Genomic DNA, 23,627 nt, shown 5'->3' with positions numbered 1-23,627 from the left:
TTATCAAATTGAACTAATTATAATCGACCAAAAGCCTTGTAACTCAATTGATTAACATTTCTTATTGTTTTCAAATGAAACATCTAGAATTTAAATGTGTTATCTCCTGTTTTAACTATCAAATTATAACTAATTATATAAGTCCCTAATTATAACACATTTGAAAGTTCTTTTGAAGGGAAGGCAATCATGTTTGAATGTTGGCATGATGCATTCATAAGTTGTTAGCTACATTTTAGAAGGTTAAACCTAATTATGTGTTTTGTTAGGAAATAAATTGGTAACTCAGTTACAAAGTGCTGTCTCACATGCTCTTTCAAGGTAGTTAAACAAGCGAAGCGATAGAGTGGGAAAGTGAAGCGGAGGAATAGTAGGTTCTGGCCAACAGCCCATAGTGGACAAGGGCTAGTCCGACTAGCCCGCAGCCGAGCGCTTGCATCAAGCGTGAGGGCCTGTAGGATGTCCTACATCTGAAGGGATGAGGGAGGTATGACCAAACTCCGCCCAGCTGTAGGCCAGAACATACTAGTTCGTAGCGCAGCGTCATAAGTGCCTTGCCTCTTCATAAATGAGCTAATGAGCTAACTCATTAGAGCTGCTTCTTGTATGCAAGAGACCCCCAAAGAGTAATATGCAGTTTTGAAGCAATTGGCCCGCTATTCTTGACCAGAGTAAGGAATAGAATAAAGGGCTGACCATATCAAAAGCTCGTTTTATCATCCGTTTTCTCTTTCGCTTCATTATCTCTAATTTCTTGCTTGTAAATAAAAATAAAAATATCCCAAGATAACTGTAAAATAGATGGAGCAAAATAAAAACAAACCTATGATAGGAAACTTCCACGTTAGGTTTGGAGATGTGGACTTGAGGAAAAGAAAAAACAATCCAAACCCTAGTTATTAGGAATAAGATCCTCTTCATCTTACGATATAGAATATATATAGGGTATCAAATCAGTTAAAAATTTAAATAATGTGTCATTGAATACACTTTTAAATTTATAATATATAATTTGAATTTCTTGTCATTTCTTGTTTTCTATAAATCCTCGTATCACTTTGTAGTTTGTAATAACATAGAATATATGTGACTTCCTTGTCAAACAAGGGACCATTATAAAAATGGACAACCATCACAAATTATAGTTTAAGTTTGGAATGAAGACAATGTATTAAATTCAAAATTGATCTTTTAGAGTCAATTTTAGTATCTAACAAGGTCTTTCTTGGAGATGACAAATTTGTTAAGGGGCCACTTTAATTTTAAAGAAAGCTAAACAAACCCTTATTAGTTTTTTACAATACTTGGAGTTGGATGCATCTTATTGGCACTATCTTAGTAAGCATGGCAGGTATGTATGTAAATGATGCTTTTGTATGGAATCCATGGACAATTTTGAGAAAGCCAATTGGCTTTTTGTTGACATCGTTTACACCTTTTTTACTTTAAAAAGCATAATATATTAATTCAATTAATTAACAACATTAATTAGGAAATGCAATAATTTTTGCCGACCTGGAACCTTCACAAAAAGAGCACATTTTTTATGTATCTTTTTTTTTAAATCCATCGATTTGACCCCTCCTTGTAACCATCTAACCAACCAAATCTTTTATATTCTAGGTAATTATGATCTGCTAGAACATAAAGATTGGAGATCCCAAGAGCTTTGCCAAGCTTTTTGTTAGTGTAACTTTTGTTGGGTTAAGAGAGAAGTAAACAGAATTATGTTGCTCATAATTCAAAGCTTAGACAAATGGGACCTTGAAAGCACAATAGTTTTGGTTCCTTAATTTTCTGCTTCCTCCTTGTCTGCTGCTTAAGTGTTATATAAAATTGTAGTTATTTAAAAATGTAATTATTAATTCTGCTAGAGCTTAGATGGCACTGTGCTTAAGAGTTCCCCCTATTATATTAAATTAAGGGACACAATATTTTTCAAAATTTCATTCACAACATATAATATGTTTTATCTTGATTGGTACATAATAAAAATAGTATTAGTAGAAAACTCACGTCAAAGTAATGGCAATTATTAAATTGGTTAAGATTTTAGCAAGTGTATTATAAGCGAGTTTGGTTGCCAAAGCCACTCTCAAGTCTCATCGAATTCTTAAGGCTAGTCATCAAAGTTGCAGGCAATATATATAAATAAAATATTGTCATAACCCATCCAAGCATAGCAATTTAATATTCAAACTTAGTCTCCTGAATAATGAGAGCAAAAAGAACAATAATGCAATATAATAATGACACCATAATATGTCAAAATTTCAATGAGGAGTTTTTATCTTTTGTTTACAGTTTACACTGACATAAAGATGGTGAAAAAAGAAAAGAAAATAGGGAGCTCAAAGTCACTATTTTTTCACCATTGCAGAAGTGGAATGGTATGAGATGATGTATATTATGTTCTCCAATTGTTTCTATTACATTGATTAGTAGACACTGTAAACAAAATTTATTCTAAAACTTGTACTAATAATAGATTAGTATGAAAGTAACATTGCACTGATCGAACATCTCAACAAGATCAAAACTTTTACTGGGTGAAAATTTCACTAATACCTTCATCAAGAAGGGAAATCAAAGAGCAGTAATGGCTGAACCAGTCTAGTCATATGGGACCCCAGAAAGATTCCATCTTTTATTACAAATATTTGCTGGGAACGTGGGCTGTAACCATAAATGACCACACGCGACTGTGACTTTAGACATTCTCTTGTTTGTGTTCTGTATGTATTTGTGTGTGGATTTTGATTTTCTTCTCAATCAATGAGAGAGAGAGAGAGAGAGAGGGAGAGCATGAGCTGTCTGTGACCACAAGTTTTTTAAGCTTGAGTGTGACCTTAGTACTTTCTCCTTTTTGTTTTCTTGGTGTACTGCTCTCAAGAGAGAGATTGCTTTAAATATAATCAAATGAATGAATCAAAGGATAGCCCAAGTCCTGATTCCAAGAGCAGATCTTGGAATTTAAAAAGCAAAATATGGTTTACTATTGGTCCAGTACTTAATAGTATTTATTTTTGAAACAAGTGGTTTTTTTACCTTCTCAAAAAAAAAGTGGTTTTTTTAATAAAACTGGACTTATGTTATGTATAGACTTTCTTGAACAAGTTCCTGCTTTACAGGTCTCAGCCAAGGAAGCAATTGGAGAAACTTCAATCTTTTTCTGGACCCATGAAGACATGTGGTACCTTAGGTGGCTCCATAATTATGATAGTGAACTGACAGTTTTATTGCTCTTTTCTTTTTTCTTTGCACAAAATGCTCTTTATTATATATGAATGTATGGTACATATGCAATTATGCATTGCTATTGGAAAAAAGGTTAGATTTTTTTCATGTTTTTGTCTAGCAATTGATTAATGGGTTGGTGGGTATTTTTGGTTTGAGCTTCATTGCTTGGTGTATGTTAGAATTTTCATGAGGTTTTCTTATTAGGTGCTGTAATTGTACAATGACACGTAATAATTATGTGGTCCATGTTGAGTTATTGATCTTGTTTTGGCCTAAATATGGTACCTTGATTGACATCATCCATGTTAATCATTGACTTATAAGAAGTTGGTAAGATTTCTAATCAACATTGCCAAGATGTAAATTCCATATCGTTATCATAAATAGAAGAAACAAGAAATTATAATCACATTTTATGATTACTGAAAACTACTTTCTTATTCTTCTTGTCTACTGTATACCCTTTTGAAAATACTTTATGCAGATTAGTTAAACATAAGAAAGAGGTAAGCCACCCTGGAAATTTTTAATTTTTTGAGAACTCTTTGACAGAGATATGTTTCTTTTATCCTTCAAAGTCCAACCTCTATTTCTTAATAAGTAATGGTGACAAACAACCAAGAATCTAGCGCTTTTGCTTCTTATAACAGTCATTACCTCAGGTGAAGAAGAAAAGGAGAGGAAAAGGGGAAGAAAGTTAGTGGGGGAAGAAAAGAAGAACAAGTGGGGTTAAAAGGGTCAGTCTTTCACTGAAAACCAGGGAACAATAATCATAGTTTTTCTTCCATTCTATTAAAAATACAGCACATTTCTAACTGAATTTGCTTTATCATGCACGTGTTGATTCATGCTTTAGGCATTCATTATCAGTAGCCGTTTGTATAACAGTAGTCATGCTGTTTGTGTGATTCTCAATTGAAACACTGCTGTACCTAAGCTACAATTTGTTTTCTCAAGTAGGTTGTGTTGTCTTGTTTGAGTTAAAGAAGTCTTAAACCGGTTGTTTATCTATATTTTGTATTGCTCTAGTCTTGGTTCAGGTAAACTAATGATTAGTAGTTTCTGTGCACCTATAGTTGTAATGAATATTTTTGTTCCCTCAATTATTGAGCTGTTCATTTGTGGAACCATGTGTATTAAGCATATTTGTTGCTCAAATTATTGAAAAGTTTTTGCTACATCAGCTTAATGTAGGCTCTTTTTCTCTTTTCAATTTATTGACGTGAATTCTTCAAGCTTTTAGCAGAAAACTATGAATTTCAGTTTTGTTTAGTGTATTCTAACTCTTAATTCCCTTTGCAAAGGAAAAGAAGCAAAGTCTTGAATAATGGATGAGAAGCAAATCTCCGGTTTATGTTCAGCCGAATTTGAAAAGAGGAGTGATAGCTTGTATCCAATGTGTTTTGGTGTTTCTTGTGCATTCTTTGCCCTCCAACTATTGTCAAGACCTGAATCGGAAGGTGAAAGATGGTCCAAAGTATGTGATAAAATGCTTCAAGGAAGTGCCCAGCTGCTGGGGTTGCTTGTGTGGAAGGCCCAGAGAGAAGGAGCCAGTGAAGGAAAGTGTGAGCTTCTCTATAAACTTGAAACTGCTGAGAGAGAGACGGAAGAGTTGAAAAAACTGAGACGTGAAGATGCAAGAGCCACTGAGAAAGTTGTGAGTATCTTTGCTACAAAAGAGCAGAGCTGGTTGAATGAAAGGAAGATTCTCAGGCAGCAGATTGGGGCTCTTTTGAATGAATTGAGAGTCGTTGAGAAAAAAAAGGATCATGCTGTTTCTGAATTGAATGAAAAGTTGAAGGAAATGGAGATTATGGTGCAGCATAAGGATAAGGAGTTGGAGGAAGAGAAGCAGAATAAGAGTGAATTAGAAGAAAAGCTAAAAGAAGCTGAAAATGTCATCAAAGAATTGAGAGAAACTGCAACGCTTGAAGCCCAAGAGCATTCTTCTGAGCTATGGAAGCACAAATCTGCCTTCATTGAAGTTGTGTCAAACCAACGGCAACTTGAAGCTGGAATGGGCCGCGCACTTAGGAAAATTGAAGCTACAAAACAAGAACTTGAAGTAGTATTAGAGCGAAAGGAGGAGGCAGACTTGATGGTTCAAAAACTATCAATGGAGATGGTAAAAATGCATAAGGATTTGGAGCAAAAAGAAAAAATTCTGTCAGCAATGCTTAGGAAGAACAAGCTGGATACGACAGAGAAACACTTGCTTTTAAAGGAGGTTAAACAATTGAAGGCTAAGAGAAAGCAAGCTGAAATAGAAACTGAAAGGTGGAGGGCAGTATCAGAGTCTAGACATGAGAGGCATTCATTAAGAAGTATGTTGACTAACCAAGTAAATTCAAAATTGGACTTTTACACAGGGGCAAGAGGGGTGCATCAACATGCAACAGGATCATCACACATTGGAAAGACAAGATCACAGCCAACTGATCTTGTTCTTGAGTATGGGCATATTGGACTTAAAAAGGACAGAAAGGAGCCAGAACTTTCTCCAATCTCTGACTGCTACTCACTGGAAGGAAATGAGGCATTGGGTAAGAACAAAGTTCCCAATTTTCATTAGGATTTAACATATATGAACTCTAAGCTTTAACCAACATTATCAATAGTGAACTCTAATACACATGTGCGCATGCACACACATATTCTTGATTTTATTTTCCTTTATAAAATCCAGTCAAAATGCTTTTAATTCCTGATTTTGTATCAAATTCTAGATTCTTATTTTCTTAATACCTTCCCTTTTCTTGCTTTTTAAGCTATGACAGCTGATGTTAAGCAATTGGAAAGTTGGGTACTGACAGAAGCTGAGAAGTATGCAACTTTAATTGAGCAAAGGCATCACTTAGAACTAGATGCTTTTGCAGAACAAATGAGAATCAAAGATGAGAAATTAGAAACATTTCGTTGGCAGTTGATGAGCATGGAACTAGAATCAAAGCGGCTGCAGTCCCATATTGAGGGAATGAATGAGGATATGTCACAGCTCAGACATGATAATATGAAATTGGAAGCCTTGTTATTGGAGAGAGAAGAAGACTTAACTTCCTTAAAAGAGCAACTAGCATCACAATTGAAGGCCCTAAATTGCCAAAATACTAATTTAAATTGTTCTGTACATAGTCCAGTAATAGCCCATGAGGCCATTGGCTCTGAAGTTATCAATAAGAGAAAACAGAATGAGAGAGAGCAAGAAACAAGGACTCCAAATTCGGAGGATTTGTGTCAAGAGGAAGATGCTGAGAAAGAAGAAGGAAACTCATCCTTTAACCAGTCCAAGGATGTAGGTTTAATAGCCCATTCTCCTGAAAAAGAGTTAGAAGATGATAAGGAAATTGCCAAAGAACGTCCTGTAAAAGAGGGAAGAACAAGTCCAGTGGATATTGATGTTACTGAAAAGCTGGCATCATCTAGTCAGCCCTTGAATAAGACAAACAATTCTCTTTGGAGGATGGATCTTCATGCTCTTCAAGTTTCTTATAAGATCAAAAGGCTGAAGCAGCAACTTCTAATGCTTGAGAGACTGACAGGGAAGCAAGAAAGCCTTGAAGATACAGAAAGCAATGATAATGGGCAAATTGGGATCAAGAGTTTCCTTGCATTGATGTCCTTGCTGAATAAACAAGTTGGCAGGTACCAGTCCTTTCAAGAGAAGGCAGATGACCTTTCCAAACGCATGGTAAGCCTGGATTAATTCAGTAAAGTTCAAAAAACTATGACAATAAATTTGACTTTTGGCAATTCAGTGTTCTCAACACTTTGATAGTTGCAAAATTTCAACCATCTCTTTTAAATATCGGTGCTTCTGTTTGGCTTCAATTAGGGCATAACACACTATATGACATTCTCATTGGCCTCTCTTTTGGCAGTTTAAAAATGTAGTCATTTACTTATAGTTTCTTATTTATATTTTTCAGCATGAGCATAATCTAACTGCGAGTGGTGGAGATTCTAGTACAGCAAGACCAAAGGAAGAAACTAAAGCACTACAAAAATTCCTAGACGAAACATTTCAGCTGCAGAGACATATAGTTGCAACAGGACAGAAATGGGTGGAAATTCAATCCAAGATTGCTTCTGGATTTGTTGGGGTCACTGAAGAAATAAATAAGACTGCCAGCTTTGACATGAAACGCTTTGCTGATAGTGTCAGAACTCTCTTTCATGAAGTTCAAAGGGGCCTTGAGGTTCGGATAGCTCGAATTATTGGAGATCTTGAGGGGACATTGACTTGTGAGGGGATGATACATTTAAGGAGGTAGTGAGGAGAGCTAAAAAAAATTAAAGATGAGGCTTAATACATAATAGACAGTCTTGCAGTTTGTAAGTGTTTCTACTGATAACTATATAGTTGAATTTGTATAGTGAAAAAACACAAAATAATTTTAATGCTATAGAAATGATGTTGAATAATTGTTCTTTATACTGATTTCAAATGAATCATCCATCAACAAGAAATGATTTTGTGCAATAGAATAGTCCACCAAACACCAACAACCAGGCCTTAGTCCCAAAGTTTTTGGAGTTGGCTATGGATCCTCAATAAATTAATCACGGTCAGTCACAATTATCCATGTTCACCTTGATTTTCTTTCTTTAATGATCTAGCAGTTCGCTAATTTGATGACTATATGGTTAATTTATTGGATGTAATATATTCTTCTTTTATATATCCAAAAAAATTGTTGGGAAGAAAATAGGAATGATAAATTTTTTTTTTTTAAATACATGTCAATTGAGGCAGTAACAAAGAATATGACTTCAAATAAGATATAATGACAAAAAGGATTGCCTGTGGCAGACCATGATTAGTTTATTGAGAATCTATGACCAATCCCATAATTTTGGAATTAAAGCTTGGTGGTTGATTGCTTTCTTTGGGAATGGGAGATTGGTGTGAACATAGTCCTATACATGGTTGTCAAAATCGCGATCCGGATTGTAAAATCGCACAATTTTACGATCTCACCTCACCAAAAAGTTTAAAATTGTAGCAAGATCACAAAAATGGTAGGATCGTATGGGATCCTACTGATCCCACCATTTGGCTTGATATATATTTTTTTTCTAAAGTGGGATTCATTTGGGTTAGATAAGCCACCTAAACCCACAAGCCCAATGGGTTATTAGAAGCCCAATAATGAATTGAAATCCCAAATTTACCCCTATATCAACATAAAATCTCAAAAAAACCTATAGTATTTAAGTTTAACGTTTTGGATGTTGATACTAGGAAAGATATATATGATGAAATGAGATATAACAATGACAGTGATTAGATTAGAAAAACCTTAGAATGAGAATTCTCTTTTGGATTTCATATTTGTAATTAGCTAGTTCACCTTAGATTGAGAATTCTCTTTTGGATTACATATTGTAAATTTGTAGTTAGCTAGTTTTTATATGCTAACTAGCCTAACTTATTTTGGATTTGGAACTTAGAATTTGAAAAACATTTTCCATATGTGTAGATAATATTTTGGTACTTAGTTGCTAATTAAACATGTATTGAACCTTTTTAGATACATTATGTCAAAAGTTCTAAAAAGTTAAATATATTTTGTTTCGTTAAAATGACATAAGAACGATGTAGTGCATGCAAATGACATTTTATGATGCAATTTTTTTTTTTTAATGGATGGATTCATATTTTAAGTAATTATATAACATACAAAGTCACTATCAATAGGTTTTTTGCTTAAAATCTGAAAATATGTAGGATCTTACGATCCACGAACCGATTTTACGATCCACGATCTGATCTTAGGATTTACGATTTTACCTACCTCCCACAATCTTAGATAGGATCCTGATTTTGACAACCTTGATCGTATTTCATAAACTTGATAATTTACTCCATCTTTGACATGTTCTTTGATGTTCAAAGTCACTGATTTGGCCTTAATCTTTCTACCCTTTAGACTAGATTCTGGCTATAATTTGGCTATAATATCACAGTGCATTTGCCTAAAGTTTCTTTGATTACAGCTTAGTGATTGTGAATTGTGATGTGAAATTTTGCATGTAGGGGTGAGGTTGACAAATGACAAGCTCACTTTTTGAGTTTTGACTTTTTCTTCTTCATTTCCTCTGATTGGGCCTAAGAAAAATATCCACATCAAATTTCCACGACCCAATTGATTACCCGTACGTAACCTTGATGGGACTTTGGGAGTTAAAAGGGTTAGTCTGGGTTCAGCATTCATTTCCTTAGGCATATTATTGATTAACTTAATAATGAAGTTTTAGGATCATTCCATTCTTTAGCCACAAATGAAAGTTTTTTTTTTTTTTTTTTTAATCTATATCTATATATTACTAAAAGTTGAAGTATGATATTTATTGTTGCTGAGCTCTTGTGGCACTATCTCATCGCCACATCATTCGCCACATAATTATTATTTATTATTTATTCATATTTTTTTTACAAAAAAAAATATATATATATATATATATATAAATAGATTATTGACTTTGCATGTTTATCTTTGTTGGTTTTAATATCAATATATATTTCTTTTTTATTTCCAATTTTTCTATAATTTTTTTTACATTCACTTATTTTTTAAATATTTACACTTTCTTCAACCTTTTTTCTTCCCTTACCTTTTCATTTTCCCACTACCCTCTACTTTAATATTACTATTCATATTTTCCTTCATCTTCCTTTATTTGTCTCTTCTTATCCCTTCCCTCTTACTATAAATTTGTCACTTTTTTCCATTCTTTACATAGTTCTCTCTCTCTCTCTCTCTCTCTCTCTCAATGTTTTGGTGGAATTTTATTTTTTATTGCTTCTCTGGTTTAGGTTGATAATTTTTTGTGTTTTTAAGAACTCTAATTTAGGTTAATACGATTTAGTTTTGTGTTTTAAGTTATTATTATTATTTTGCTCTTTGATTGTTAAATTTTATCCGATTACATTATAAAAGATTAAAGATAGTAGATAAAAATAAAATAGTATTCCATTACATAGTATAATTTAGTGTTTATTGTTATATCTTTCAATTTTTCTTTTTCTTTTTTTCTATTCTATTTTACTCAATATTGAAATTCAACCACATCCTCCTTATCATTAAATTATTTATATTTTCTCACTCTCTTTTTGTTTTAAAAAATAAAAAATGTAATATTTTACTTAAATTCAAATAAAAGAAAATTGTTCTCATCAAATTGTACTCATTTTTTTTTAATTAACATTTACACTTTCTCCAACCTTTCTCCTTCTCTTTACATTTTCATCTCCCCAAACATTCTACCTTGATATCACTCTTCCTCTTTCCTTTTATCTTCTTTTATTTTGTTTCTTTTTATTATGATCCTCTTAATATAAATTTGTCATTTCTTAATATAAATTTGTCATTCACTCTTCCATTCTTTAAATAATTTTCTCTCCCAAAAAAGTGGTTATTTCCCACTCTTTCTCCCTTAATTTTCTGGTGGATTTTTATTTTTATTTTTCTTGCATCTCTATTTTAGCTTGATAAATTTTGTGTTCTTTAGAAATCTATTTTGGTTAATGGGATTTAGTTTTTTGTTTTAAGTTTATTTATTTATTTTTTATTTTTTTATGACATGATTGTTAAATATTATCAGATTGCATTATAAATAATTACAAAAAAAGTATATAAGAATGTACTATTATTATATTACATTGAATTATTTGAATAAGTTAGTTTTTATTGTTATGTATTTTTTTCTCATATCATTTTATTTAACATTTAAATTCAGCCACATCCCCTATATATATCATTAAATTATTTATATTTCCACTCCTTTTTTATTTTAAAAAATTTAAAATATAATATTTTGCCTAAATTAAATAAATAAAATTGTCCACATTAAGTATGCTAGGGAAACACTCGTTCTCACACCCAATGCATCAAAGGAAGAATGAAATACAAAAAAAAAAAAAAAAAAAAAAAAAACTAATAATGCATATTTAATGTCATAGAATCATCATCAAATTTTGGAAAACAATAGGTTGCCAATGGAGAGAGAGAGAGATGGTATAGAAAAAAACCAATACAAAGTAATAAAGAGTAGATAAAGAAAAAAAAAACTAAACATCTATTAATAATCATTGATTGGAAAACAAAGAGGTTGTAAGGAGAAGTAAAAAAATAAAATAGAGATTACTGTGTGGAGAACATTAAAAACTGTACAGAGTAGTAACATAAACCGTTAAATTCACTTAAAAAATTAAATCAACAGTCAACAATTAGCCAAAGGTCTTGTAGCTGAATTGGCACCTCTCCATGCACAAAGTACTTGGGGGTCTAAGGGGGAAAGGGTTCAAACTGCGGGGTTAATAGTATGTTGTAATTATTTCTCCAAAAAAAAAAAAGTTAACAATTAAATACAATCATAGTACTAAATTTAAATTTAAAACTAATCAAACTCTAACTATGGAAATCATATTAATCATAATTAAAAAAGAGATGTTCTCTGATAGTAGTAGAAATTACATAAGAAATAAAGAGATGTCGAGGTTTCTCTGACCTAGGGGGCGGCTTCACAAACCCTAGACGTGCAGTAGAACGTGGTGTCTGCTTTGGGTAGTCTTCTAGTTCTCTTCGTTGCTACGACAGTGAGTGAGAGGTGTCGTGGTCAATTATGGAAAAGCTATCTGTTTTGTGGGAGAAACTAACTTTATCGGAGGGAGAGGGGAATATGTATAAGTCTGATCCTTTTGAACAGGGTAGTGGACAAGTGGTCGCGGCCAAGTTTTTCACGCACAGAGCACTGAACATGGAGGCCATTGCTAGAACGTTCAGGCCTTTTTGGTAAACCAGGAGTGATTTCGAAGTAAAGGACGTAGGGAACCACACGGTTTTGTTCGTGTTCTTAGATAAAATAGATGCGAAGAGAGTTCTCATGGGGGAACCATGGAGTTATGATAAACATCTTGTTTCGCTTCGCCACCTGGAACAGAGTATTGCGATCAAGGATTTGGACTTCAATAGGATGCTCTTCTGGGTGCAAATCTATGATCTTCCTATTGGTGATATGAATCCTCAGTCCGCTTGTGAGATAGGTGCGATTATTGGGGAAGTACAATCGGGGATGAAAGAATGGAGAACTCAGGACGGAAGTAGTTATATGCGTATTAGAGTGTCAGTGGATACTTCAAAGCCGCTTTGCCGGGGACGAAAAATCTGTTTGAAGGATGGCACGGTTGGCTGGGTTCGGTTTAAGTATGAGAGATTGCCTAACCTGTGTTATTGGTGCGGACTCCTAACGCATAGCGATAAAGATTGTGATCTGTGGGTTCAGAGTAGAGGAAGCTTGACTGAGAGTGATCAGCAATATGGAGGCTGGTTGCGTGCCCCATCTGCCAACTCCAAGAAGTGCTCAGTAGTCCGGGTTGAGGGCAGTGTTGTTTCGACAAATAAGGAAGTTCACTCTTCTTCACTGGCTAGGGGTGAGGAGATGGACACTAGTGAGATAGTAGTGGTTGACCGGTGTAGGGAGAATGAAAACCAACAAGGCTTGCGTGAGGAGCAACCCGGGTTAAAGGTAAATGAGGTAGATCCTGATCCAATGCCGGAACAAAATCTGAATGTTCAATAGAATTTTGAGGATAAGTTAAACGAAATTGATGTGGAATTGGCTAGGTTCGATGGTAATGCTGATTGTGAAGGATCTAATGGGGGTTGTGAAGGAGTTAAGGAAGGAATAGACGTTGACTCAGGGGGTTTTTTGACAGCATCCGTAGGTACTGTGCAGGAAGGGGTTGGGGATGGTGTTATTGAGATTGTTGTTATGAATGGAGTGATTGATGAGACTGATGCATTGGGAGGCCCGGTTAGAACTTGGAAGCGTTTGGCCCGTGAGAAGGCTTTATTGGTTAAGGTTAGTCCTCCACTTACTGTAAAAAGGGGCATTCAGGACAGTTTGGAGGGGTTGGAAGAATTGGTTCCTAAGAAGCGACGATGTGCTAACATCAAAAATAAAGAAACGGTGGAGGCTGGAGTCCAGCCCCGCCGAGGCCAATGAGTTGCTTAGCTTGGAATTGCCGTGGGCTTGGGAACCCGCGTGCAAAAAGAGAGCTTAAGGATTTGATTCAAGCACAAGGTCCCCTAATTGTTTTTTTATCTGAGACGTGGGCTGATAAGGAACAATTAGAAAGTTTGAAAGTTAAAATTAAGTATGCTGGTTTATTTTATGTTCAAAGCCAGGATAGAGGGGGTGGGTTGGCTCTTTTTTGGAAGCAAGGTGTTTCAGTTTGGGTAGATAGTTTTTCGCGTTTCCATATTGATGCGGTGGTCAATGGGCGTACTTTGGAAGTTTGGAGATTCACTGGGTTCTATGGCGAACTGGATACTAATGAAAGGATGGAGGCTTGGAATATGCTTAGAATGTTACATTCAAAACCTCATTTGCCTTAGGTTTGCATAGGAGATTTTAATGAAATCCTTTTCTCTGAAGAAAAGAGAGGGGGGCGAGTTCGTCCACATTGCCAAATGCAAGCTTTTCGAGATGTTTTAGATGTGTGTGGTTTTATGGATTTAGGTTTACAGGTCCGAAATTCACATGGCAAGGAGTGAGGCATGGGCAGGTTATTTGGGAACGTTTGGATAGGGGAGTGGCGAATTATGATTGGATGGCAAAATTTCCTACGGCAACCATTCGACACCTTCATTGTATTTCCTCAAATCATCGGCCACTCTTGTTGATGTTGAATCCGAATGGTGAGTTGGCTAGGTGGAAAAGAAAGCTGTTTCGCTTTGAAGAAATGTGGTTGGCGGACCAGGGTTGTGGTGACATAGTTCGTCGGGCTTGGGACATTGGGACGGATGGGCACAAGATGTATAAGGTGGTGACTAAGATAAAAAAGTGTAAAAAAATGTTGAAATCATGGAGTAAGGATCACTTTGGTAATGTGAAAAACCAAATCAAAGCTAAGAAGGACCTTTTATGGAGGGTTGAGGAGGCATCGGCAAAAGGTGGAGATTACGGCATGGTAGTTCAATTAAGGAGGGAGCTTAATGTCTTACTTGACAAAGAACACCGCATGTGGGTCCAACGATCTAGAACCCAATGGCTTGCTAATGGGGACAGGAATACTCATTATTTTCATAGGGTGGCCACAAATAGAAAACGTAAGAACTTTATAAAGGGTATTATGGATATGCATGGCACTTGGGTCACGGATGAAGAGACTATTGGAGCCACTTTTGTGGACTTTTATTCCAAGCTGTTTACTACATCTTGTCCATCAGAATTAGAAAGAGTTTTGGAGGGAGTCCAACCCGTGGTCAATGACACTATGAATGCTAATCTTACAAAGCCGTATGTCCAGGAAGAGGTTGATGTGGCACTTAAGCAAATGGCGCCTTTGAAAGCACCAGGTCCGGATGGAATGCCTCCTCTCTTCTTTCAAACATTTTGGCCTGATATTGGAAGGAATGTGTCTGAAACTGTGCTTTCTTGTCTCAACTCAGGTACAATTTTAAAGTCAATAAATCACACATTTATTACTTTGATTCCTAAAGTTAAAAATCCTGAAACCGTTGCTCAATTTAGGCCTATCAATCTATGTAATGTTATTTATAAAATCCTGAGTAAAGTTATTGCGAATAGACTTAAGCCAATCTTGAATTCTATTATTTCTAAGGCTCAGAGTGCTTTTGTGGCTGACAGAGTTATTACTGATAATATTTTGATTGCTTTTAAATCCCTTCACCATATGAAAACTCAGTGTTCAGGTAATACAGGTTTTATGGCCTTAAAACTTTATATGAGTAAAGCCTATGACAGGGCGAAATGGGTCTTCTTGGAGAAAATTTTATTGAAGATGAGTTTTCATGAGACTTGGGTGGCTATGATTATGCAATGCATCACAACAGTCTCTTACTCGATTATGGTGAATGGTGAACCCAAGGGTCTTATACACCCTTCTCGGGGTTTACGGCAAGGAGACCCTTTATCTCCCTTTCTGTTTTTATTTTGCGCAGAAGGATTGAATGCTCTCCTCACTCAGGCGGCTAAAGCTGGAGAAATTCGTGGCTACTCTATTTGTAGGTCGGGATCGAAAATCACCCATCTCTTTTTTGCCGACGACTGCTTGCTATTTTGTAGAGCAACCTCTTCTGAGTGTGAAAAAATCCAGAATATCCTTACCTTGTATGAAGGGGCTTCGAGGCAACAAGTTAATTCTAATAAGACTACAGCTTTCTTTAGTCGTAATACTTTTGAGGCGATACAAGGGGAGCTTCAAATTTTGTTGGGAGTACCGGTTATTAGAAATTATGAGAAATACTTAGGTCTTCCCTCTTTTGTGGGGCGACAGAAGAAAGCTTGCTTTAATCAGATTAAGGAGCGAATTTGGGCTAAGATGCAAGGTTGGAAGGAGAAATTACTTTCCCAAGCGGGCAAGGAAGTGATGATTAAAGCTGTAATTCAATCCATTCCGACGTACTCCATGAGTGTTTTTAGACTTCCCATTGGTCTCCTCAAGGATATAGAAGCAATGATTCGAAATTTTTAGTGGGGGTTTTCAGAGAATTCCAAGAAAATTCATTGGGTCAAATGGGAAACACTTTGCTCTTCAAAATCAGTGGGAGGTATGGGTTTTCGAGACTTGAGAATGTTCAACGATGCTATGTTGGGAAAGCAAGTGTGGCGACTTTTTCATGTGAGAAATTCTCTAGTTTTCAAGGTCCTTTTAGCGAAATATTTTCCTTCGGGTAACATCTTTGATGCGGAGATACCTCCTCGTTGCTCCTTTGCTTGGAGAAGTATTCTACAAGCTCGCGAGGGGGTCTTGAGGGGCGCACGATGGAGAGTGGGCGATGGGCAGAGTATTCATATATGGCAGCACAATTGTTTGCCATCTAAAGGGGGTGGTCGTGTTATTTCACCACAGTTGGACCCATCTGTGCGACTGGTGAGTGATCTGTTCCTACCAGGTTCAACAACTTGGAACGAGGCACTTATTGATCAACATTTCTATTCGTGGGAAGCAGCAGCCATTAAAAGTATCCCAGTTAGCCCGTTTGGAGCTGTAGATGCTTTGATTTGGCCACTGGCGTCTGATGGTGCATATACGGTCAAGAGTGCTTATCAGTTGCTATCCATGTTAAAGCAACAAGAGCAAGCTAGTCCGTCGGATATGGAGGCAGGGAAAATTCTGTGGAATGGCATTTGGAAGCTTTGGGTACCAAACAAAGTGAGGCACTTCCTATGGAGAGCGGTTCAAAATTCTTTACCCACTAAACTCAACTTGTATAAGCGTCAGGTGGTGTCTGATGGCTGCTGTGACGTCTGCAGAACCTGCCTTGAAGACAATACCCATGCCTTGTGGTATTGTGATGTTGCACGGGCTATATGGCAAACGGATGTTTGTTTTAATTTTATTCGAACTAAAAAATTTTCTACCTTTGCAGACATTGTTCAGTTCCTGTGTTCACATGGTTCTTCTAATCTGTTTACTCGGTTTGCCATGGTTGCTTGGAGTATATGGGAGCGCCGTAATAGGATGCGAGTGGGACAACCCTCATGGAAGGTAGATGAAGTAGTTCAGTGAGCTTCAGAGCTCCTTCACGAGTTCCAGGATGTGCAGAAGCCGGTTCGTTAGGCTGTTGGTCGAAGTGAGGATTTACGTTGGAAGCCACCTGACTTTGGCCTTTATAAAATCAATTTCGATGGTGCTGTGTTTGGTGATCAGGTTAGTGCAGGTATCGGGGTGGTCATTAGAGATTGGGAGGGCCAGATCATCGCTGCCTTGAGCCAGAAAGTGCGGTATCCGGGTTCGGTGGATTTGGTAGAGGCCTTAGCTGCGCGTAGAGCAATCAGCTTTGCCAAAGAACTAAGCATTCATCAGTTGGTGATTGAAGGTGACTCTCTGCGAGTTATACAGGTGATCAATGGGTCTAGACCAGTTCGGACTATGTATTGTCATGTTATAGATGATATTCCTTTTTTGTCGTCTTCTATTTCTTGTAGTTTTTTACATGTTAAGCGTAAGGGTAATAGATTAGCTCATGCCCTCGCTCGTCGAGCAGTTTCATCTGCAAATACTAATGTGTGGTTAGAAGATCTACCACAGGATTTGGATGATGTTTTTCAACTTGATTTTCAGTAATAAAGTGTCTTTACCATTTTCTCAAAAAAAAAAAAGTTAAAAAATTTAAAAATCCATTTTTTGACATTTCATTTAACCTTATTTATAATATATATATATATATATATATTTATATAATTTTCATAAACTATTACTTTCGAAAATCTAATGAACAATGCTACCTCTCATTTATTATCTTTGTTGTGCAAATTATCAGTTAGTAAATATATGATAATGATAAGAAGCGTTACAAATGAGATCACTAAAAAAAAATATAAAATTATTTAGCCACTATCATTATGAAGTAATAATCTATAATTTTACGTATCCAAAAAAGTGGAATATATAGAATTTTATTAAAGGTATGTGTAAAGATTCACTATATGTGTATGTGTGTGTGTGTGTGTGTGTAAAGGTAAACAAAAAAAAAAAAAAAAAAAAGGTATATTCAAGGTTTTTATTAACTTAAAAACTAATGAAAAACCAATAGTTAATAACTAAAATTATAGTATTAATAAAATATTTAATGAGATCATCCTAAAAAAATTATCACACGCAACGCACAGGTATGAGACTAGTTATTAATAAAAAAGAAAGAAAGAAGAAGAAGGTTTTGGGAGTTGGTTCATCAAGCTCCTGTACTGTAGCAATCAACAAGCTAAGAGAAACTACAATTAGTTGTTTGCATTCTATCTCTACCACTTCTAAATTTAGTTGTTTGCATAATGAGAAATGATATGTCCACAACATTTTCACAATATTTTTACAATAAATCCTAAGTGATAAGTTGTTATTAGTTGTTATTGTTGGGGTAAAAAAGTAATCTTAGTGTTATGTTCAAATTTGAACTAACAACAACTAATCACCTATGATTTGTTGTAAAAATATGGTAAAAATGTTGTGGACGAAGCATCTCTCTTGCATAATACATCAAACAAAGTTTGGCTCCAAACACATTTGGAGCATAAGGTTCCAACCACCAATAGGAAAATGGTATTAGTCCTATGTCACAGTTCAGACATAAGAATATGAAAATGGAAGCCTTGTTTTTGGAGAGAGAAGAAGAATTAACTTTCTTAATGGCCTATTTGGATTGAGACAGAGAAAGGGAGAGTAGAGTAGAGTAGAGTTTACTAAAAATACTTAACTTAAATTGTTTTGTACATAGTCCAGCAAATAGCCCATGAGGCCATTGGCTTGAAGTTATCAAGAGAAAACAGAGAGAGAGAGAGAGAGAGACTCCAAATTTGGAGGATTTGTGTCAAGAGGAAGATGCTGATAAAGAAGATGGAAACCCATCCTTTAACCAGCCTAAGGATGTAGGCCGATTTAATAGCCCATTCTCCTGAAAAAGAGTTAGAAGATGATAAGGATATTGCCAATGACAATGAGTCTTGTCAAACAGGGAAGAACAAGTTCAGTGGATATTGTTGTTACTGAAACATGTTTTTTTTTCTTCTCTGAATAAACTTTTACCAACCCCATCTTTATCATTTTTAAAACTTTTGAACTTCATAAAATGTTGACAAGATAGGAAATATTTTTCTTAACAAAAAAAAAAAAAAAAAAAAAAAAAACTAAGAACTAGGGGGAGTTATGTGTGACCAAGGACCAATTCCTCTCCTCCCCTCCCCTCCCCTCCCCTCAACGACATCGGTATTGTAATTACTGTTCAATGTGACAAAGTTATATGTGACATTGTTATTGCTTAATTTGCTTCTTCAAAATGACATTGGAGGAAAAAAAAAAAGGATTATAATGTAATATGGTGGATCCTATCATCGGATTTGTAGAGTGTAAAGTGTAAACACCATTTTTTTTTTCTTCCTATCACAATCTAGCATGAACAAGTAAAATTAAAAATATTTAAAAAACTGTGAAGTTAATGCTTATTGTCATGTGTGACCCTATTACTAATAAAAGTATCATAAGACAATAAATATATAATGTGTGGTATTATAGAACTTCTCAGTGACGATGACGATGATGGTAATAAGTGATATTATAGTAGAATTAGGCTGTGTTTGGCAATATGTAAAATGTTTTCCGAGTGTAAAATATTTTCAGTTGAAAACATTTTATAAAAAGGAAAATATTCTAAGTTGTTTGTTTGTGTTTTGGAAAATTTACAGGAAAAGTATTTTCAGTGTTTGGTAATGCATGTAAAAACCTATTTTTAGAAAACTCAACTACCACAGTCACCACCATAAACCCAACCACCACTAGCCACTACAAACCTAGCCACCAACAACCACCACATAACCAATTAACCTAAAAAAAATCATAATCAAAATCAAAACCCATTAATTTCAAAATCAATATCAAAACCCATCTACCAAAACCTGATAATGCCTTAAAATGTATACTTGTTATATATTTATATGGACGTTATCTCCTTATTATTATGCTTAATTTGTATAATTAAGTCATGATTTGCATTAGTCCCTATTATTCATCTTTACATAATTTCTTGAATAAAATGCTATTTATTGTGTGTAATTTTCTACTTTCAGGAAATTATGTGAGAAAGATGAGTTTACAGGAATTTGTGAGAGAATGGAGGCCAAACTAGAATTAAAGTGGAGCTAAAGGACCATGCTTAAATGTCTAAGGAGGTGCAGCTGGAGTGCTTGGATCGTCTACCATGATTGGAAGCTTCAAATAAGGAAAGAAATCAAAGAAGCAGAATCTGAAAAGGAAAAAATCTGATTTGAACACTGATCAGTATTTTGGGCGTATCTCTCTCCTCAAAAATCCAATTGACACAAGGTTAGATGGGTTGAAACCGTGACTTAAATATCTACAACTTTCCAGTTTTGAGTTTTTTGAAATTCTCAATTTTTGAAGGCCGCAATTAACTCACAAGTTACCGCTGTAAACCTAGACGAAAATTAAAATAGTAAATGTTTTATTTTCTTTGGACACTTAGACATTAGGGGTTTTGGAGGGAGGCTGGTAGAACGAATTTTGGAGAGAAAATCTTATTTCTTTTTTTTTTTTCTCTAATGGCAGCCTAAACTTTTTGCTAGGACTAGGGGTTATGTTTCTTCTATGCGGTATGAATATTCAATGTGATTCTTTCTAGGATTTTATATACAACATATTTGATTGTTCAATTAGATTTCTTTTGATGTATTAGTTCTTCCATGCTTTCAATAAGTTCAATCATGTTTTTCTTATTGTTTAGATGAATTTTTAATAGTTTCAAATAGAAATCAAGTTTTAAAGTGAATGAGTTTTTCTGAAAACTTTTCTAACCACATTATCAATCGAGGTTATCATGCGTTCTTGAATTGTCTCAGTTCAACCGAATCATAAGTTCTTAATTGTATAAGAACAATCAATTATGAAATAGATATTTTCTTAGATCACAAAGAATTTCATATCGATATAGGGAAACACTCCAATGCCCTAGTATTTACATTATTGATTTAAATCAGTTTTTATTATTATTCTTGTTAACAATCACCAAGCAAAAGTATTTTTCTTCTTCACTCAAATTGTTATTTAATTATATTGTCTTTGAATTTACCCTACTCCTTGTGATTCGACCTCGGTACTCCGAGAATTATATTGCTACGATCTCCTGCACTTGGGAGTGAGCAAGCAATTTTGGCGCCGTTGCTGGGGAGCTGCTGCGTGTTCAGAGGCAATTTTTTTGGAGCAAAGCATAGTTAGTGGAAATTCTTCTATTGGTAACTTCATTCCATTTTTTCCCTTATTTTGTTTTTATTTTTTTGTTTGTTTTTATTTTATTTTATTTTATTGTGCATTCATTGTTGCATGAGCATTTGGGTTAGAAACGAGAGAGGCAGACTAGAAATTTTTGAAACTTACTTTGGTAATCTTTTTGACACACCTTTGCCTTCACCTTCTTCATCAATCATGGGTGATGAAACACGTAATAATCATGAGGAGAATAGAAGAACTATGTATGAATTGTTGCATCCCACACAAAATTATGTTCCTTCATGCATCATGTTTCCACCTAATGCACCACATGTAGAATTGAAGCAAGGTTTATTAGCAATACTTCTTGACTTTAGGGGACAAGAAAATGAAAATCCTTATGTCCATGTTAGAGCTTTTGAAAAGGTAATTAGTAGTTTCTATGCACAAAATGTTATTGAAACTGCTAAGTTACGTTTCTTTCCTTTTTTACTTAAGGATAAGGCAAGAGGTTGGCTTTACATCTTGAAACCTAGGTCTATAGGTAGTTGGAGGGAGATGGCCAAAGAGTTTTTTAAGAAACATTTTCCTCCCCACAAAGTCCAGCAAGTAAAAAGAAGGATAGCTAGTTTTGTCCAAGGAGAAAATGAGACCTTATACCAAGCTTGGGAAAGGTACAAAGATCTTTTCAATTTCTGCCCAACTCATGGGTATGAAGATTGGAGGTTGGTTAGTTATTTTTATGAAGGACTTACACCTAGGGACCGACAGGTTGTTCAACTCTCATGCGAAGGGGACTTTTTACAAAAAGAACCCGAAGATGCAATGGATTATCTTGATGAGATAGCTGAAAACTCTAACACATGGACTGGAGCTAGCTCAATGGACTCCACTGATAGGACTAGAATTAACACTACCACTTCTAGTGGAAGTGTTTTCAAGTTGAGGGAAGATGATAACATGAGTGCAAAAATCAACATGTTAACTAAAGAAATAGAGGCACTCAAAATGAAAGGAAGTAAGAATGTTAGTGCTGTCTTTAGAGAGGACCCAATGGAGGTGTGTAAAATTTGTCATGAGATAAACCATGCTACAAATGAATGTGCATCACTTTCATCATTCTTGAATGTGCCAGAAGAACAAGTACATGCATTGAATTCATACTGGCCAAATAATTCTTCATATTCTAACAATTATAGCCCAAATATGCGAAACCATCCGAATTTGAGTTATAAAAGTGACAATGTGTTGAATCCTCCTACTCCAAGGAATTTTCATTCACCACATGCATCATCATCTTCTAGACCTTCCTTGGAGGATGCACTTAGTACTTTCATTCAAAGGCAAAGTGAGCAAAATCAAAAGTTTGAATCCATGATCACTAGGCTAGATGAAGAGGTAAGAGAGACCCAGAGTCATATAACTAGGCTTACAAATTCATTGTGTGGGATAGAGAGAGGGAAGCTCCCTTCCCAAACTCACCCCAATCCCATCAATCAAAATCTAAAAATTGGCTTTAAGGATAAACATGAGGAAGTAAAAGCTGTGACCATTTTGAGGAGTGGTAAAGAGATTGATAAAAGTTCTCCTTTAGTAACTAATAAATCTACGGAGACCATAGTTGAAAAAGAGAAGGATGAAATTAAGCCACTTGGGCTTGATGACATTGAACAATGCCCAATCCCTCCACCATTTCCCCAAGCCTTAAAATTACCTAGGAAATTTGACACCGCATCTGAGATATTAGAGCATTTGCATCAAGTCAAGATAAATTTGCCATTATTGCATGTTATCAAGTAAGTGCCTGCATATGCCAAGGTAATTAAGGGCCTATGCACATCAAGAGAAAGCATCATGTGAAGAAGACCGCATTCCTAATAGAACAGGTAAGTGTAGTTATCCAACATAAGACCCTGCCAAAGTATAAGGATCCAGGTTGTCCTACGATCTCTTGTACTATTGGAGATTACATCATGGAGCATGCATTGCTAGATCTTTGGGCAAGTGTTAATTTGATCCCTTTCAGTGTATATCAAAAACTTGGACTTGGTGAGTTGAAACCTACTTCAATAACTTTACAGTTGGCTGATCACTCTGTAAGGGAACCGAGAGGGATTGTTGGGGATGTGTTGGTGAAAATTGAACAATTTTATTATCTTGTTGATTTTTTGTTCTAGATTACCAACCTGTTTTACATCCTAATGTTCATACTCCTATTATTTTGGGTAGACATTTTCTTGCCACAGCTAATGCTTTAATTAATTGCAGGAATGGGAGAATGCAACTCACTTTTGGTTCCATGACTTTGGAGCTAAACATATTTCATGTGGCTAAACAACCACATAAGGATGATGACTGTGCTTATGTGAACCTCATTGTGGTGGTGGTTTAAGAAGAGTTTAATAAGAATTGTTTTTCTAATCCTCTTGAAACTCTTCTTAATAATTCTGTTGGTTCTTATGATTTAGAATGTGATATTCATGTATCTAAAAATTTTTCTTTGTTGGATTCCTCACAGGTTTTGGAAGAACAACAGATGATGGCAATTAATAAAGGGTGGGAGCCTTGCTTTGAGGAGCTACTAGAAAATGAAAAAAATATCGTGCATTCAAGTGAAGAGGCACCACAACTGGGAGCTTAA

The 23,627-nt window shown here is 35.3% G+C and overlaps 2 protein-coding genes across 8 annotated transcripts; both read left to right on the top strand.

Annotated features, from left to right (window-relative positions):
* The first annotated feature begins 2,939 nt into the window (after positions 1-2,939).
* Positions 2,940-7,672, top strand: LOC126699317 (uncharacterized). Of its 7 annotated transcripts, none has more exons than XM_050397063.1 (4): positions 2,940-3,193; positions 4,545-5,783; positions 6,009-6,928; positions 7,167-7,672. In XM_050397063.1, the coding sequence occupies exons 2-4, from the start codon at positions 4,568-4,570 to the stop codon at positions 7,509-7,511; spliced, it is 2,481 nt and encodes an 826-aa protein (XP_050253020.1). In that variant the 5' UTR covers positions 2,940-3,193; positions 4,545-4,567; the 3' UTR covers positions 7,512-7,672. The 7 variants fall into 7 exon arrangements, with proteins under 7 accessions (XP_050253020.1, XP_050253021.1, XP_050253016.1 ...); XM_050397064.1 differs by having other exon boundaries at positions 2,940-3,202; positions 4,551-5,783; XM_050397059.1 differs by having other exon boundaries at positions 2,940-3,202.
* A 13,530-nt stretch (positions 7,673-21,202) lies between these two features.
* LOC126700677 (uncharacterized) lies at positions 21,203-23,627 on the top strand. Its single transcript, XM_050398887.1, has 3 exons — positions 21,203-22,782; positions 23,255-23,372; positions 23,505-23,627. Exons 1-3 carry the CDS (start codon positions 21,203-21,205, stop codon positions 23,625-23,627), a joined length of 1,821 nt encoding a protein of 606 aa, XP_050254844.1.

The sequence above is a fragment of the Quercus robur genome, chromosome 9, assembly GCF_932294415.1.
Source record: "Quercus robur chromosome 9, dhQueRobu3.1, whole genome shotgun sequence".
NCBI lineage: Eukaryota > Viridiplantae > Streptophyta > Magnoliopsida > Fagales > Fagaceae > Quercus > Quercus robur.
This window is presented reverse-complemented; position numbering and strand designations above follow the sequence as displayed.

Excerpts from the sequence above, each read along its gene's own strand:
- LOC126700677 (XM_050398887.1), top strand. The coding sequence starts at position 21,203 with ATGGGTGATGAAACACGTAATAATCATGAGGAGAATAGAAGAACTATG. Across the intron at positions 22,783-23,254 it reads CCATTATTGCATGTTATCAA|GAATGGGAGAATGCAACTCA; the intron begins GTAAGTGCCTGC and ends AATTAATTGCAG. Across the intron at positions 23,373-23,504 it reads TGAACCTCATTGTGGTGGTG|GTTTTGGAAGAACAACAGAT; the intron begins GTTTAAGAAGAG and ends GATTCCTCACAG.
- LOC126699317 (XM_050397063.1), top strand. The coding sequence starts at position 4,568 with ATGGATGAGAAGCAAATCTCCGGTTTATGTTCAGCCGAATTTGAAAAG. Across the intron at positions 5,784-6,008 it reads GGAAGGAAATGAGGCATTGG|CTATGACAGCTGATGTTAAG; the intron begins GTAAGAACAAAG and ends TTGCTTTTTAAG. Across the intron at positions 6,929-7,166 it reads ATGACCTTTCCAAACGCATG|CATGAGCATAATCTAACTGC; the intron begins GTAAGCCTGGAT and ends TATATTTTTCAG.